The sequence below is a fragment of the Saccoglossus kowalevskii genome, chromosome 7 (genome assembly GCF_978046115.1).
Source record: "Saccoglossus kowalevskii chromosome 7, keSacKowa6.1, whole genome shotgun sequence".
In the NCBI taxonomy this organism is placed as follows: domain Eukaryota; kingdom Metazoa; phylum Hemichordata; class Enteropneusta; family Harrimaniidae; genus Saccoglossus; species Saccoglossus kowalevskii.
The window spans coordinates 18,451,037-18,466,890 of record NC_140647.1 but is presented as its reverse complement, the minus strand read 5'-3'; the positions used below and the strand labels follow the sequence as shown (position 1 = coordinate 18,466,890).

The window sequence follows — 15,854 nt, the reverse complement described above, 5'->3', positions numbered from 1 at the left end:
AAATAGGTCATGCGAGGGAGCTATATGTTGAAATTGTGAAGATGGTCGACTTCCGTGCGAGGTTATAATGCAGGTGCCTTTTCTGTAGCTAGATGCCGTGTTAGCCAAGTAGAGTTTATTTTTCTGGCCCATTCCGTTTTGTACTGACTTAAAGATGACGGCTTTATTTATTCGTGGTACGATTCCTTGCTGTTTCTCTCGTGTACGCCCAATTATACCGATCGCTATGGGCATGTGTCTCGGAATCACATTGAGTTTGTTGTGCTCCCCTTTGCTGGACACAAACTGTGGTCTCGACAGCTTCGTGCACATCGGCAGAAGTCGAAAGACTACGGCATATGTTGCCAACCCAGAGGAGAAGAGTGGCTTCAGTTACGCTCAGGATGACTTTGAACCGGTTTTGATGACTCAGAATAAACCGCCAGAGAAGAAGACTGTGGAAAACCCACGATTGGTAAGGACTCGATATATTTCATCCGAACTGGGAATAAAAGAACAGTTATTTGTCGCCGTGGTGGCCTCCAAACAACTCGTGAATGAAAACTCATTGAGCGTCGCTCTGAACAAAACCTTGGCACACTACGTTTCTAAATTGATATATTTCACAAACATACAACCGGCAACTACCCCAAGTGGTCTAACTGTGGTTACTTTCCCGGACACTCGACCCATTACACAAATGTTTCACACGTGGAAGTACATCTATGACCACTATGGCAATGACTACGACTGGTTCCTGATGATGCAGGACGATACCTATGTGTATGGTGAACAGTTAATGTATTTTATAAGTCACATGAGTACTGGTAGAGATGCGTATATGGGACAGTCACAGCATGATGCGGACTTAGATATCACTTACTGCCAAAGTGAGCCAGGTAATGTCATATTCTACATTGTCATAGGCACTGAGTCAAATATGGAATATAATATCTATTGAGCACTATTTGTGTACTGGAGCATTTTATTTTTGTTCAGAGGGTTTGCATCGTTCAAATCGCATGGTTTCGCTAAAGTCGGTATAATCAGCCCACAAATGTTGAGGCTTCGCCTGAATAAATGGTCCTTGGTTGGTGAAAATGGAATGTTTTTGGCTTTTGATGGGTATTTCTGGGGAAGTAGTCAATTTTTAATTAACAGTATTTTGATTAGCATTTTAATTTTAGATAAAAATGTTCAAAGTATTGCTTTCATTGCCATATTGTGTTGAACTCCAAAACAGAAACATTGCCAGCTAAGTAGCAGACTGGTTTGCTATGTACGTTTTGAGATCGGAACGCGATAGGAACAAGTTGGGTAAAACCAACTCAGCAGGTGACGTCAAACTATTAGTGAGGGAGTACCCCAGTGAGACATGTTAAATATAAATCATTCAGTCTTATAAATTGTTGTATGACAATGACAAAAATATTGAAACAAATTAAACAAAATCTATGTGCTGAGGCAGTCTCACAAGTTAGGACACCATTGCTGGTGTGTCGAATGCTTGGCTTAGTGCATGTAAATGCGCGAATTTAGCCGAATGATACACCCTCGCAAAAATAGTTTGATCTAACTCGTTCTACCGGTAATTATGTAACAAATGAGAGTGAGTGGGAGAGTGGCAGATAGGGGCCAAATAATTTGAGCTGACCCTATAACGCAAACCTGAGTAGAACTGGAAACCTTAGGTTAACTTACAACCATTTCAGATTACCCATGCATGTGGCTTATCGTAATTATTTTATAAAATAATGTATATTTAAAGTATGGCAATGACGACCGCATTCAGGGTGCATTTTATTATGCATCTTAAGGTATCCTAGACTAATGTTGTCAAGTAACAAGTTGTTATGATGGTAAGATGGTTTTTAACTGTCATTTTGAGTTAAAATATTTTGTAAAATGAAGGTGAAGATGATTTTAAACCACATCTACCAAAGTATTTGATATTTCAAACTATCAAACTGGATTTGAAAAATATAAATTTTATGCAAAGTTGCTGCTATTCACATATAAATTCATGTACATGTATGACCTTGTTGTGAAATTGACTTGTTTGAGTTACCACAGTCCACTACCAGCAGAAATGAATTTCTCAGCTTGAATTTTATTTCCTGGTAGGTTACATACAGATATACATGTATATAAATATTAAAAATAATGAAATGATGGTATTTGTAGGATTTAATAATTATATTGTACCCATGGCGATGGAAAATGAACAAAGAAACCATTGATGCAACAAATGTCATGTGTAAACTGTAGCCTAAAGTGGGAAAGTCCCTTCGTTTCATTATTTTATTTTTAAAACATTATGTTTCGATGTTCTGCCAAGCTAAGCCAAATCATGGTGCCCCCCCCCCCTCCACGCCCGTTTTAGTTTTGGAAAACTGTTCAGTTCACTCACAGTCTCCCTCTCTCTGGGGGTCTGTGAATTATTCTACATTTCACCTGTGTAATATATTGGTTTCTCCTTTTTTTGGGAGTATATGGTCTCATTGTTTCACCTACCATACTCACCATGGGTCCACCTGTCTGTGGATAGAAAAGAAAGACTTTTTTGTTTTCCGCTAGTGTTATAAATTCCAAATGTCTACAGCAAGGAAAGTCAATAGCGCTATGTATCTTGTATTACCATTCAAGGTACTGGATACAAAGGGCATCTATGCAGAGCTTGTATTACAGTGGCAAAATATCAGTATGTCTCGTTTTGAACCAGAGATCTTCCCCAGGAAGCATTTCCTTCCCAGGCTGAATTGCTGATTTAATTTGTGTGGCCTACCTACATTGAAACTTTTCATGAGTACAGTGTATATATATCGTAATAATGATATGCAAATTAGGTAACCTAACTAGAAAAGGAGACTATGGTAGATGTGGTTTAAAATCATCTTCTTGTATTTCATTATTTTTAGTTCTCTAAATTTAACCTATTCATTAACAGTTCCGTCTTTTCATCACAAATTCACAAAATGGTTCTGTTTATAGTCTGGAATTTCCTTCAGAAAGATTGGGACAAAAGTAGCCATATTTTTTTAAGTAAAAATTGACAATTGACTCAAATTTTTTCTGTTGGCTTAAAAATTAGGAATTATTTTCCATAAGAAAAATATGTAGAAAATTTCGGGCGAGTAAGTCTGGTATTGAAAAGGTTAAACAAATATTTATCTTAAATTGCTTAAATTGAGACATTCTAAAAGTTTGGGGGGGGTGATCATTATCATACATGTACTATGTATAATTTTATGATGATGTTCGTTAAATTACACAAATTATGTACCGGTACTCATAATTTGAATATTAAAGAAGAATTTTTAGATTACCATACATAATTATAAATTAAATAAAAAGTGTAGAAAATGTTTTTTAGTCTGGAAGGTCAGGGTTTTTGTATCAAATTATTTTTGAAAAATTTACTAAAGTTAATCACGCATTAGGTGCATGTACATGTCAAGCGTTAATATTGTGAATGCTTATAAGAGTTTAGACTGATCTGAGGTCATGCCTAGAAGTTGTGCAAATACCCACTGTATTAGTGTGTATTTAGTTACATTTATCATACATGTACCATACCAGCGAGTGTGAGTTGAATTTCCCCAAGGCTCCATATTGCTGTTAAGTACATGTACAAATCATGTTTGTTTTAACTTTATTTGTTTGTAATACTTGATATCCACTGTATTGTCAAGTACCTCACTCAAGTGTTTCAGGAAATTTCACGTATACCATTCTAATGTATGTATACTGCACCCTACCTATGATAATAGCAATACTGTATTTGCTCTACCTGTAGAAAATGTTATTTTGACCATAATCTAGCAAAATGATATAAAACCTATGTTAGTGACCATTTTTAGGCAGTCCCATGGCATAATACTGTGGAATACTTTATTTTCGCTGGAATTAATTTTCGCTGATTTTTGATGAGTTTAATGGGAAATATAAGAAAAAAAGTGTATTTGCTGGATTTTATTTTCACTGAATCATTCCTTCAGCGAAAATAGCGAAAATAAAGTATTCTTTAGTAATCTATGAGCTGTCTTATTTCAGCAACATTTTTGCAGATTCATCTATGTTTAGAGACCAAAATAATACAAAAGTATTCTGTTAATAATACAATTTCCCAGTCAAACTTATTTTATTCCCAGTCAAACTTATTTTTTTTTGTTACATTACCATCTTATTTTTTTCTGGACAAATACAAGTATTATGTGAAATATATGAGTTTGCGATCCATGAAATAATAATCTAACTTCTGTATCACACAGTTACATGTACAGTATGCAAATTTGGCTGAATAAGATGCAAATTGGTCCCTTAACTTCAGTGTATTGTAAGGAAGGATAAAGAGAATTCAAGACAAATTCATTATTTTGTATTACAGGGCATGTAATCTTATTACAGTATACATGTGCAATGCATTATGGGAGAGATCTTCCCATTGTATACAATGGAAAACTATTATCACTGGAAACCCACTACCCGGGTAAATTATATGTCAATTTTTTTTAAATGTTTTAATAAATTACGATTCATATCGATAACAATTTATGACCTTTTCATCTGGTGTCAATGAGCAACATTATAAGATATGAAGACAAAATGTCACCATAGAAACCAGTGATTAAATGCAAATTTTGATTCTTTTTCATGACATTTCAGACACTTCAGAGTTTTATGGTAATATTTGAAAATAGTAGTGGTGCATATTTTGGACTCATTTGTGTCTTGACATCATATCTCGCAACATTATACCATAACATAATGCTGAAAGCCATCAACATCCTGTTATTGAGAGCAAGGCACATGTCAAAATGGGCGTGGCAAAGCTTGGCCACCATTTATATTCTGTACATTGTATAATGTATTGTTCAACTTATTTCACATTAATAAACCATATGCCAGTTAATATTATCTACTACAAACTGTTTTAATTTCATGTGAAACAAATTTTCAGTGAAATTACCTGTGAAAATTTTACTATGGTCCTAAACCGACTTTCATAAAATTTTGTTCTCAAGATGTCACATAAAGTTGTTTTGTGATCATTCAGATTGACAGGCCAAAAAATGGTTCTGATAACCCTAACTTTCGTAAAATTAATTACCAACTTTAAACTTTTTTGGGCAAACATGAACAAATTATGCAAAAACATACAAGATTCAAATTGGAAAGACTTTACCATAAACTTCAAACAATATTGTCTAATAAAAAAAAATAAAAACTATTCTACCTATTATTGAAGTACAGAACCTCATCGTTTATTTTTTTGAACCAAATTTTGTATTAAACTCTTTAAAAACCAAAATCAATATTTGTGTTTCCATTTTTTTATGAGTCCATTTGAACAAAAATTAAAGAAAAAATTGCCGGGTATAGAAATAAAAAAATTTGCAAAATGTTGCTTGAAAATTGTAGCATAAAAAATAATGGTGTTGAAAGGTTAAATAAAAAAATGATTTGGTAATTTTGTTTTTTAATATCTTTTCCCAACAAATTGATCGCTTATCAAATAAAATGTGCGCACTATATACCTTCAATTCTATTACCAGGTGTAACTTACATATTTGCTGTGGGTGACGCATAACATACATCATGATACATGTGACAAATACTGACATACGTGCCATGCAAGCCATCCCAATATCAGCAAATAATGATGCAATTCAATAGCTATCAAAGAATTTACACGTAATGTTTATAATAAATGATAAAACCTGTATAAACCCGATAATTTCTCTTCTCTGTATTTCTGCTTCTATTAAAACTCAGTGCTTTTTTTTGGTCACTTTGGTGTGCGTTTTAGGTAGGCTTTTTCATTATGCATGGAATTTAGATTTCTCCTGAGTTAACTGTCCAATGATGGTGGCTAATTTGCATATCAATACTATCTAATTTGAAGATTATTATTATCATCTAATTTGAATATTACTTTTGTCTTATAAATTCATATAAATAATTTTAGAACCAGTAGTGAGAGTGATAATTTTATTTCCAATATGAGCAACAAACATATGGGGATATGGGGATATTATGAGTTAATAAATATGATTACTAATAAGCTTACGGTATTCAATCCTGGCATTTCTATGTCAAGGACAGTTTTTTCTACGACAAGATTGCTAATTTCCTGAATTAAAAATATGTTGATTCATTTGTCTTGTTAATTAATTTTGTTTCCACAAATCCAAACATCCTATCCATAGTACAAAAAATGTGTCCCACCAAAGGTGCTTGAAATGTCCTTGCCAGGCTTTCATCCAACCATCTGTCATATGATCCAGGTGACAAATTACATTTCACAGGCTATCCACATTTACAATAAAATTTCAATATTGGTTTTTAGACGTCAACCACTTTCATTTTCTGTCTATACATTATATAGCTCTGAAAGCCTACTTTGCACATCACTTGAAAGCCTCCATGGATTGCTAAAATGAATGTAAAAATCAATGGCTGCTGGTGGTGTGTTGAAGACCTGAAACGAACATGTGGCTACAAGTATTTGAGATAATAAATACACATCATGAGTAACGTGTTATGGAATCCATAACACGTTACTCATGATTCAGGGTTTGTGCTAGTGTCTCAGAAAGACGAGTCCCACTTACAAAATTTTAAGAAATTGAAATTTGACCCTGGATAACTTTATTTGAGATTGGACCCCAGCTTGCCTAAAAAACTGGGTTCCTCTTCAATATTTGGAGTCCAGGATGCAAAATATGCGGTTAACGCATTCCCTGTGGATGTTCATTCTGATTGACTGTAATCTCACATTGATTCTGTGGTGTTTTTCTGATGGACTGTACTCTGGTTTAGATCTCACATTGATTCTGTGGTGTTTTTCTGATGGACTGTACTCTGGTTTAGATCTCACATTGATTCTGTAATATTTTCTGATGGACTGTACTCTGGTTTAGATCTCACATTGATTCTGTGATTTTTTCTAATGGACTGAAGTCTGGTTTAGATCTCACATTGACTCTGTGATGTTTTCTGATGGACTGTAGTCTGGTTTAGATCTCACATTGATTCTGTGATGTTTTCTGATGGACTGTAGTCTGGTTTAGATCTCATATTGATTCTGTGATGTTTTCTGATGGACTGTAGTCTGGTTTAGATCTCACATTGATTCTGTGATGTTTTCTGATGGACTGTAGTCTGGTTTAGATCTCACATTGACTCTGTGATGTTTTCTGATGGACTGAAGTCTGGTTTAGATCTCACATTGATTCTGTAATGTTTTCTGATGGACTGTAGTCTGGTTTAGATCTCACATTGATTCTGTAATGTTTTCTGATGGACTGTAGTCTGGTTTAGATCTCACATTGATTCTGTGATGTTTTCTGATGGACTGTAGTCTGGTTTAGATCTCACATTGATTCTGTGATGTTTTCTGATGGACTGAAGTCTGGTTTAGATCTCACATTGATTCTGTGATGTTTTCTGATGGACTGTAGTCTGGTTTAGATCTCATATTGATTCTGTGATGTCTTCTGATGGACTGTACTCTGGTTTAGATCTCACATTGATTCTGTGATGTTTTCTGATGGACTGTACTCTGGTTTAGATCTCACATTGATTCTGTGATGTTTTCTGATGGACTGTAGTCTGGTTTAGATCTCACATTGATTCTGTAATGTTTTCTGATGGACTGTACTCTGGTTTAGATCTCACATTGATTCTGTGATGTTTTCTGATGGACTGTACTCTGGTTTAGATCTCACATTGATTCTGTAATGTTTTCTGATGGACTGTAGTCTGGTTTAGATCTCACATTGATTCTGTAATGTTTTCTGATGGACTGTACTCTGGTTTAGATCTCACATTGATTCTGTGATGTTTTCTGATGGACTGTAGTCTGGTTTAGATCTCACATTGATTCTGTAATATTTTCTGATGGACTGAAGTCTGGTTTAGATCTCACATTGATTCTGTGATGTTTTCTGATGGACTGTACTCTGGTTTAGATCTCACATTGATTCTGTGATGTTTTCTGATGGACTGTAGTCTGGTTTAGATCTCACATTGATTCTGTGATGTTTTCTGATGGACTGTAGTCTGGTTTAGATCTCACATTGATTCTGTGATGTTTTCTGATGGACTGTACTCTGGTTTAGATCTCACATTGATTCTGTGATGTTTTCTGATGGACTGTACTCTGGTTTAGATCTCACATTGATTCTGTGATGTTTTCTGATGGACTGTAGTCTGGTTTAGATCTCACATTGATTCTGTAATGTTTTCTGATGGACTGTACTCTGGTTTAGATCTCACATTGATTCTGTGATGTTTTCTGATGGACTGTACTCTGGTTTAGATCTCACATTGATTCTGTAATGTTTTCTGATGGACTGTAGTCTGGTTTAGATCTCACATTGATTCTGTAATGTTTTCTGATGGACTGTACTCACATTGATTCTGTAATATTTTCTGATGGACTGAAGTCTGGTTTAGATCTCACAATGATTCTGTAATGTTTCCTGATGGACTGTAGTCTGGTTTAGATCTCACATTGATTCTGTGATGTTTTCTGATGGACTGAAGTCTGGTTTAGATCTCACATTGATTCTGTGATGTTTTCTGATGGACTGTAGTCTGGTTTAGATCTCACATTGATTCTGTGATGTTTTCTGATGGACTGTAGTCTGGTTTAGATGTCACATTGATTCTGTGATGTTTTCTGATGGACTGTAGTCTGGTTTAGATCTCACATTGATTCTGTAATGTTTTCTGATGGACTGTAGTCTGGTTTAGATCTCACATTGATTCTGTAATGTTTTCTGATGGACTGTAGTCTGGTTTAGATCTCACATTGATTCTGTGATGTTTTCTGATGGACTGTAGTCTGGTTTAGATCTCATATTAATTCTGTGATGTTTTCTGATGGACTGAAGTCTGGTTTAGATCTCACATTGATTCTGTGATGTTTTCTGATGGACTGTAGTCTGGTTTAGATCTCACATTGATTCTGTGATGTTTTCTAATGGACTGTAGTCTGGTTTAGATCTCATATTGATTCTGTAATGTTTCCTGATGGACTGTAGTCTGGTTTAGATCTCACATTGATTCTGTGATGTTTTCTGATGCACTGAAGTCTGGTTTAGATCTCACATTGATTCTGTGATGTTTTCTGATGGACTGTAGTCTGGTTTAGATCTCACATTGATTCTGTGATGTTTTCTGATGGACTGTAGTCTGGTTTAGATCTCACATTGATTCTGTGATGTTTTCTGATGGACTGTACTCTGGTTTAGATCTCACACTGATTCTGTGATGTTTTCTGATGGACTGTAGTCTGGTTTAGATCTCACATTGATTCTGTAATGTTTTCTGATGGACTGTAGTCTAGTTCAGATCTCACATTGATTCTGTGATGTTTCCTGATGGACTGTACTCTGGTTTAGATCTCATATTAATTCTGTGATGTTTTCTGATGGACTGTACTCTGGTTTAGATCTCACATTGATTCTGTGATGTTTTCTGATGGACTGTAGTCTGGTTTAGATCTCACATTGATTCTGTAATATTTTCTGATGGACTGAAGTCTGGTTTAGATCTCACATTGATTCTGTGATGTTTTCTGATGGACTGTAGTCTGGTTTAGATCTCACATTGATTCTGTGATGTTTTCTGATGGACTGTAGTCTGGTTTAGATCTCACATTGATTCTGTAATATTTTCTGATGGACTGTATTCTGGTTTAGATCTCACATTGATTCTGTAATGTTTTCTGATGGACTGTAGTCTGGTTTAGATCTCACATTGATTCTGTGATGTTTTCTGATGGACTGTAGTCTGGTTTAGATCTCACATTGATTCTGTGATGTTTTCTGATGGACTGAAATCTGGTTTAGATCTCACATTGATTCTGTGATGTTTTCTGATGGACTGTAGTCTGGTTTAGATCTCATATTGATTCTGTGATGTTTTCTGATGGACTGAAGTCTGGTTTAGATCTCACATTGACTCTAATGTTTTCTGATGGACTGTAGTCTGGTTTAGATCTCATATTGATTCTGTGATGTTTTCTGATGGACTGTACTCTGGTTTAGATCTCACATTGATTCTGTGGTGTTTTTCTGATGGACTGTACTCTGGTTTAGATCTCACATTGATTCTGTGATGTTTTCTGATGGACTGTACTCTGGTTTAGATCTCACATTGATTCTGTAATGTTTTCTGATGGACTGTAGTCTGGTTTAGATCTCACATTGATTCTGTGATGTTTTCTGATGGACTGTAGTCTGGTTTAGATCTCACATTGATTCTGTGATGTTTTCTGATGGACTGTAGTCTGGTTTAGATCTCACATTGATTCTGTGATGTTTTCTGATGGACTGATGTCTGCTTTAGATCTCACATTGATTTCTGTGATGTTTTCTGATGGACTGTAGTCTGGTTTAGATCTCACATTGATTCTGTAATGTTTTGTGATGGACTGTTAGTGTATGGTCTCTTCAATTAATTCAACATTGAAATAAATAAGATGATGATTCATTTAGATATTAAATTTACTAGTGGTTACTAGCTAATTTACCCCCATACTTTTAAACTGCTGCCCTTAAAAATGTATGTATCTGTACTATAAAATAATTTTTCTACTGGTACAGCCTGTAGTTAATTAGGCTTGAAAAAAGTTGCCTTCCTGGCCAGTATCCCACGCCACCCAAAAAACTGTGAACCGATTTCATTTATTCACTTATTTCATCACTACACAGCACCCTCTATTGACAAAATATTGAAATCTGCAAAATTTATGCCCTATCAAATATTTTAGCAAAAACAGGGAAAAAATTTGCTCACCGCCTCACTTTTAAAAATAAATTTGACCAGAAATATTTTTTTCTCGTGTGGTCTTAGGTTTAGAAGATTTTGTATTCACAATTTTGTATTCACTTAATTATTTAATATTTAATTTTTTATTTTATTTTACAGGTTATATTATTTCCAGAAATCTTTTACTGAAGTTTGGTGAACATATTGATGAATGTATGAGGCAATCCTGGGCTAATTTACCAGATTTAGAATTAGGACATTGCATTGAATCTCATACTAAAGTACAGTGTTCTGATGTCTTTGACGTGAGTATCATTTTCAATCTGAAATCAACTTATTTCAGCTTCAATATATTTTCCCTGAAAACAGCAAATTCAGTTGAGATCAAGATCAAATGTAATTACACTGATTTAGCATAAACTACACATGTATGGTAAAACACTTCATTTTCACTGCTGTCATATTTGGATGGGTTGAGAAATGAAGAAAGTTCAAATTTTTGCAAAAGCACTTTCATGTTTTTTCTGTATTTTGCTTGATTTTAATTACTGGTACGCTTTAGTGAAAATACAAAATGTATATTGCATGAGATTTTATATTGTTTTAGAATTCTCAGTTTTTTTGTGACTTGGTGATCAATATAATAAAATAGCATCACTTAATCATCTTTCGTGCAGTAGGTCATCGTATCTTGTACATGTATGTCAGCAATAAGGGACTGCATACAATCCTGATATTCTATAATCTCTGCCAACCAACTGACTTATTCATAGTAATGTAGTGTTTAGTTTCACTATACATGTACATCTATGTATCGTTGTTTGATGGAAATCAATGTATTATTTTTTCACAGGATTCAGTCTTCAGGAGCTACAATCTACACCATAAGAGACCCTCTGATGAAACGTTGATGGACGAAGATTTGAAGAAGGCCTTGACGATCTATCCTGTGAGTGAACAACAGACTGTCTATCTTTTGCATAAACACTTCTCAGAAATTGAACTGAACAAGACGTATGCCCAGATTGAAGATTTACAGATATCAATTATGAACGTGAGTAAGTTTTTACCAGGTGGTGAAGAGTCGCTGACCTGGCCGATTGGATACCCTTCCTCGTACAAACCAAAGTCACGCTTTGATGTAATAGTCTGGGAGTATTTCACAGAGACCCACATTTATGGTAGCACAGAAAATGACCCAAAGTTGCCACTTATCGGGGCTGATAAGCTAGACGTAGATGAGATCATCTCCACAGCTGTTGAGAAATTCAACCAAAAGTACGACCACATCTTCACCTATCATAGTCTGGTTAATGGATACCGTAGATTTGATCCAGTACGTGGTATGGAGTACACACTGGATCTGGCTCTTAACAAAAAGGGAGAGAATAAGATCATCCACAAGCGCTGTCACCTGCTGAGGCCCCTCAGTAAAGTGGAGATTATCCCAATGCCTTATGTTACTGAGAATTCACGAGTGAACATTGTGTTGCCAGTACAGATTCATGATAGGGAAAGGTTCACTAGTTTTATTGAGAGTTATGCGCAAGTCTGTCTGGAAACACACGATAACACAGTGTTGATGACGGTCTTTGTCTACCAACCTGCACACGCTAAAGATATGAAAGAAAACGATATATTCCAAGATCTAAAGTCATTACTGGGTTACTACGAGAAAAAATATCCTGGGTCCCAGCTCCCTTGGGTTAGCATTCAAACTAACATCCCCTCACCATTTGCAGTTATGGAAGTCGTCTCGCCCAAGTTTCCAGAAAATTCTCTCTTCTTTCTCGCATCTGTGGATCTAGAATTGTCTATGGAATTTCTCAACCGATGTCGGATGAACTCCATACAAACTTGGCAGGTTTACTTTCCGATGCCGTTTGCCTTATTTGACCCTACAATTGTGAATACAAAGTCACCACAGTCGGTTAAAACAGACGTATCCAAAGACAACGGCCACTTCGATATCTACATGTATGATTATGCTGGGTTCTACAATGCAGATTACAACAATGCCATGGCACTTTGGAAAGAGAAGCATCCAAACCTCGATCACATGCACTCTGACACAGACTTCTATAACATGTTCCTGAATCTGAAAGTACACGTTTTTCGAGCCGTGGAGCCATCGCTGAAACGTAAATATCGTCCTCGGGTATGTAACCCAGTACTGAGTGAAGACTACTACAGACGGTGCCAGCAGAGCAATTCCGAGGGTATCGGATCTCGGTCACAGCTTGCAAACTATTTATTTGAACAAGGTGTTTTAACATAAGAATTTACGATTCACAATTTCATCATTCATTCATGTATGTATGTACTGCCTGGCACAACAGACAACAGGGAACTTTTCAATTATATCAAATGTAATATATTTAGGATTTGCCAGCTGAGATCCGTTTTTATCGAATTTGTGAAACCATATGAGCAGATGCTTATTCAAACCTTGAACTTGAATACTTTGTATTGTATATTTTTTTCTCTTTAGAAATTGTCTAAGTATACTTACAAGTTTTATATGAAATATTAATTTGAAGTCACACTGCCATTTGACCTTTCAACCAAAGTCTGAACAACTGTGTTAATTACGCTGTGTCACAATTTATCGATTATCAAGTTATAACAAAACTACCTGTAAATAAGTTAAATGTTTCTGATTTTATCACCTGATGATGTTGGTGCAGAATTTACTTCATGAAAGCGATTCACTGTCTGAGAGTTTTCACTGCTACAAAGCTTTATTGAGCCAAGAACATTTTTCTTATGAAATTGAGGTGATTGACTGTAGTTTCATTTCTGTACTTTTCAAAATTGTCGTTTTTGCCATTTAATTTAATACCTCATTCATCAGTGCACAAAGTTATGTTTCTTTTTTTATGAACAAAATATATGCCAGTGTAGTTACATTTCTACACACATAAAATGTTAATAATGTCTATGCTATGTATATGTAAAACAGTACCTAGACAGGTAGAAAATGCATTTTTGGTTTATTATAGTAAAAATTCATTTTCCCCCCTCTTTGCATGATATTATCATAAATATACATCATGTCACATGACATTTCACATTATGCTTACTCATTTGCCACCACAAAAGTAATTATTGCTCAGTATTACATGGAATAAAAATATGGCAAAATTTGTGAAAAAACACAGCTCATGCACCTCATTCGTTCACATCATCCATCTTAAATGGGCATTATTACTCTATTATTATGATGGATTTACAATCAGTACTGCCATTACATTTATGATCTTGACAACAAATTGTACTTTTACACACCATTGGTTTCTTTCTATCTTTAATCAAAGATTGATGCAGAGGTACTGTCACACGCAACGTAATATTACCGTAATTGGTATAGTACAGGTGTGATGGTTCAAATACCAAAATGGCAACAGTAACAGAAAGACTTCCCTGGCGGCGATGATAAAATACGAACACTGAGCCAACAGATGAGGTTTCAACTGGTACTGGTATTATTATACTCTGCAAACATCAAGTACAATAACGCGGTAAAACTCCACTACTCCAATAACTAGATACTTAAACTCCAATACAATTCAATGAGATCTCCGATCTGATCTCAGTGCTGAACAACTCCCCTATATATACCCACACTGTCTATAAATAGACCATTACATCAGCATACATAATGAGTCTGGAACTTACTACAAATTTCTAGAATGTTCCATTACCTTCTATTGCCTTCTACAGTGTCCTGTTACCTATTCAACCAACTTCTAAAAATTCCACCCAGACACAGTACGGTTCTAGAACATTCTCAGTCACACGGAAGTGGTAAATAAGTCGTATGCGACAGGTACAATGTAAGAAAATCCAACTTTAGCAATTGATTTCAAAATGCAAATGAGTACATGAAAAAAATAGGGTGAATTTCTTGTTCCACAGTCAAACTTTTCCTTGGTTTGCTGTCAGTAACCATGCTGTTTTGTGATGGTATTGGTGAGAACAAGTTTTTATAACCATGCACATAGAACACTTACCCCATTTGAATTTTCACCGTATATCACTGTAAATGGTTATTATGAAAGTTATTTACCCTTATCTTTATTAAACTGGATTAATTTTATAAAAAAAAAGATACTTAATTCAGGTATGTATTTAAAAAGCAAACTGTGTTGTGTCGATTACAGTAACAGTTACAGTGAAAGTGTGTTTGCACACATTCCTACTTACCATGGGTAATTCTGTATTTCCGTGAATTCAGATTGGAACCTTAGTAAATGTTTTTGTTTATTTATTTTACAGCATTATTAATCACAATGAAAATTAATTGTCCACATGATTTTATTTCCAGCGAGATTGTTGGCCCATAAAATGTATTTTGACACGGGAATTGTCACGTTCACATTATTATGTGCTAATTTTCTGTTTATTAATTTGCATTACATGAGTGATGACTTCTATTAATTTTAATTGAAAGAGCGCAAGCTGAAAACTATATCCTTCAGAATAAAATTATGTATACACAGTGTATGCAAATATGAAATAATTGAATAAGTATTCACTTGAGTGTGTCTGTGAGTGTGTTTTTCTTGTTAACATTGTTAAGAATTCCATTTAACTTTACACCTACCAAGTGACGGCAACCTGCCAAGGGACGACCCTCACAATATTTGATTGAATTGAAGTCAGGTTTTGGTTTAGTAAAGGGGGAAGGTATGGTACTCTTTATATTAATATTAACTGTGCCATACCTAACACTTTAGTAAATTCTAAACTTCCATACATTTCTCTGTTAAGTCACAGGATGTATGATGTTATTTCTACTTTGTTGCATTTTTATTTAATTAATCTTGAATTAATTTAAGATTGAGTAATTGAGTATAAATAAATCCCATTTAAATCGCGTTTTAATCCAAACATAACACAACTATATTAAAAGTTAATCCAATTTGTTTCGTTACAACGATGGTAAGGCGTGTGTGTGTACCCAATGATTTCTCAGCAATGAGAAAGCTGATCAAACTTGGTTAGAATATCACATGGCATTATCATTAACCACACACTTGTGCGTAGGTTTCATAAAAAAAAAAAACATACACCGACTGATGTGAGAATGT

At 34.9% G+C, this 15,854-nt stretch overlaps 1 protein-coding gene across 1 annotated transcript; it reads left to right on the top strand.

The window, feature by feature from the left end:
- The first annotated feature begins 8 nt into the window (after window positions 1–8).
- On the top strand, window positions 9–13,921 carry LOC102804239 (chondroitin polymerizing factor 2, non-catalytic subunit-like). The gene is made up of 3 exons (XM_085501211.1): window positions 9–878; window positions 10,921–11,066; window positions 11,615–13,921. Exons 1-3 carry the CDS (start codon window positions 155–157, stop codon window positions 13,037–13,039), a joined length of 2,295 nt encoding a protein of 764 aa, XP_085357337.1. The 5' UTR covers window positions 9–154; the 3' UTR covers window positions 13,040–13,921.
- The last annotated feature ends 1,933 nt before the right edge of the window (window positions 13,922–15,854 follow it).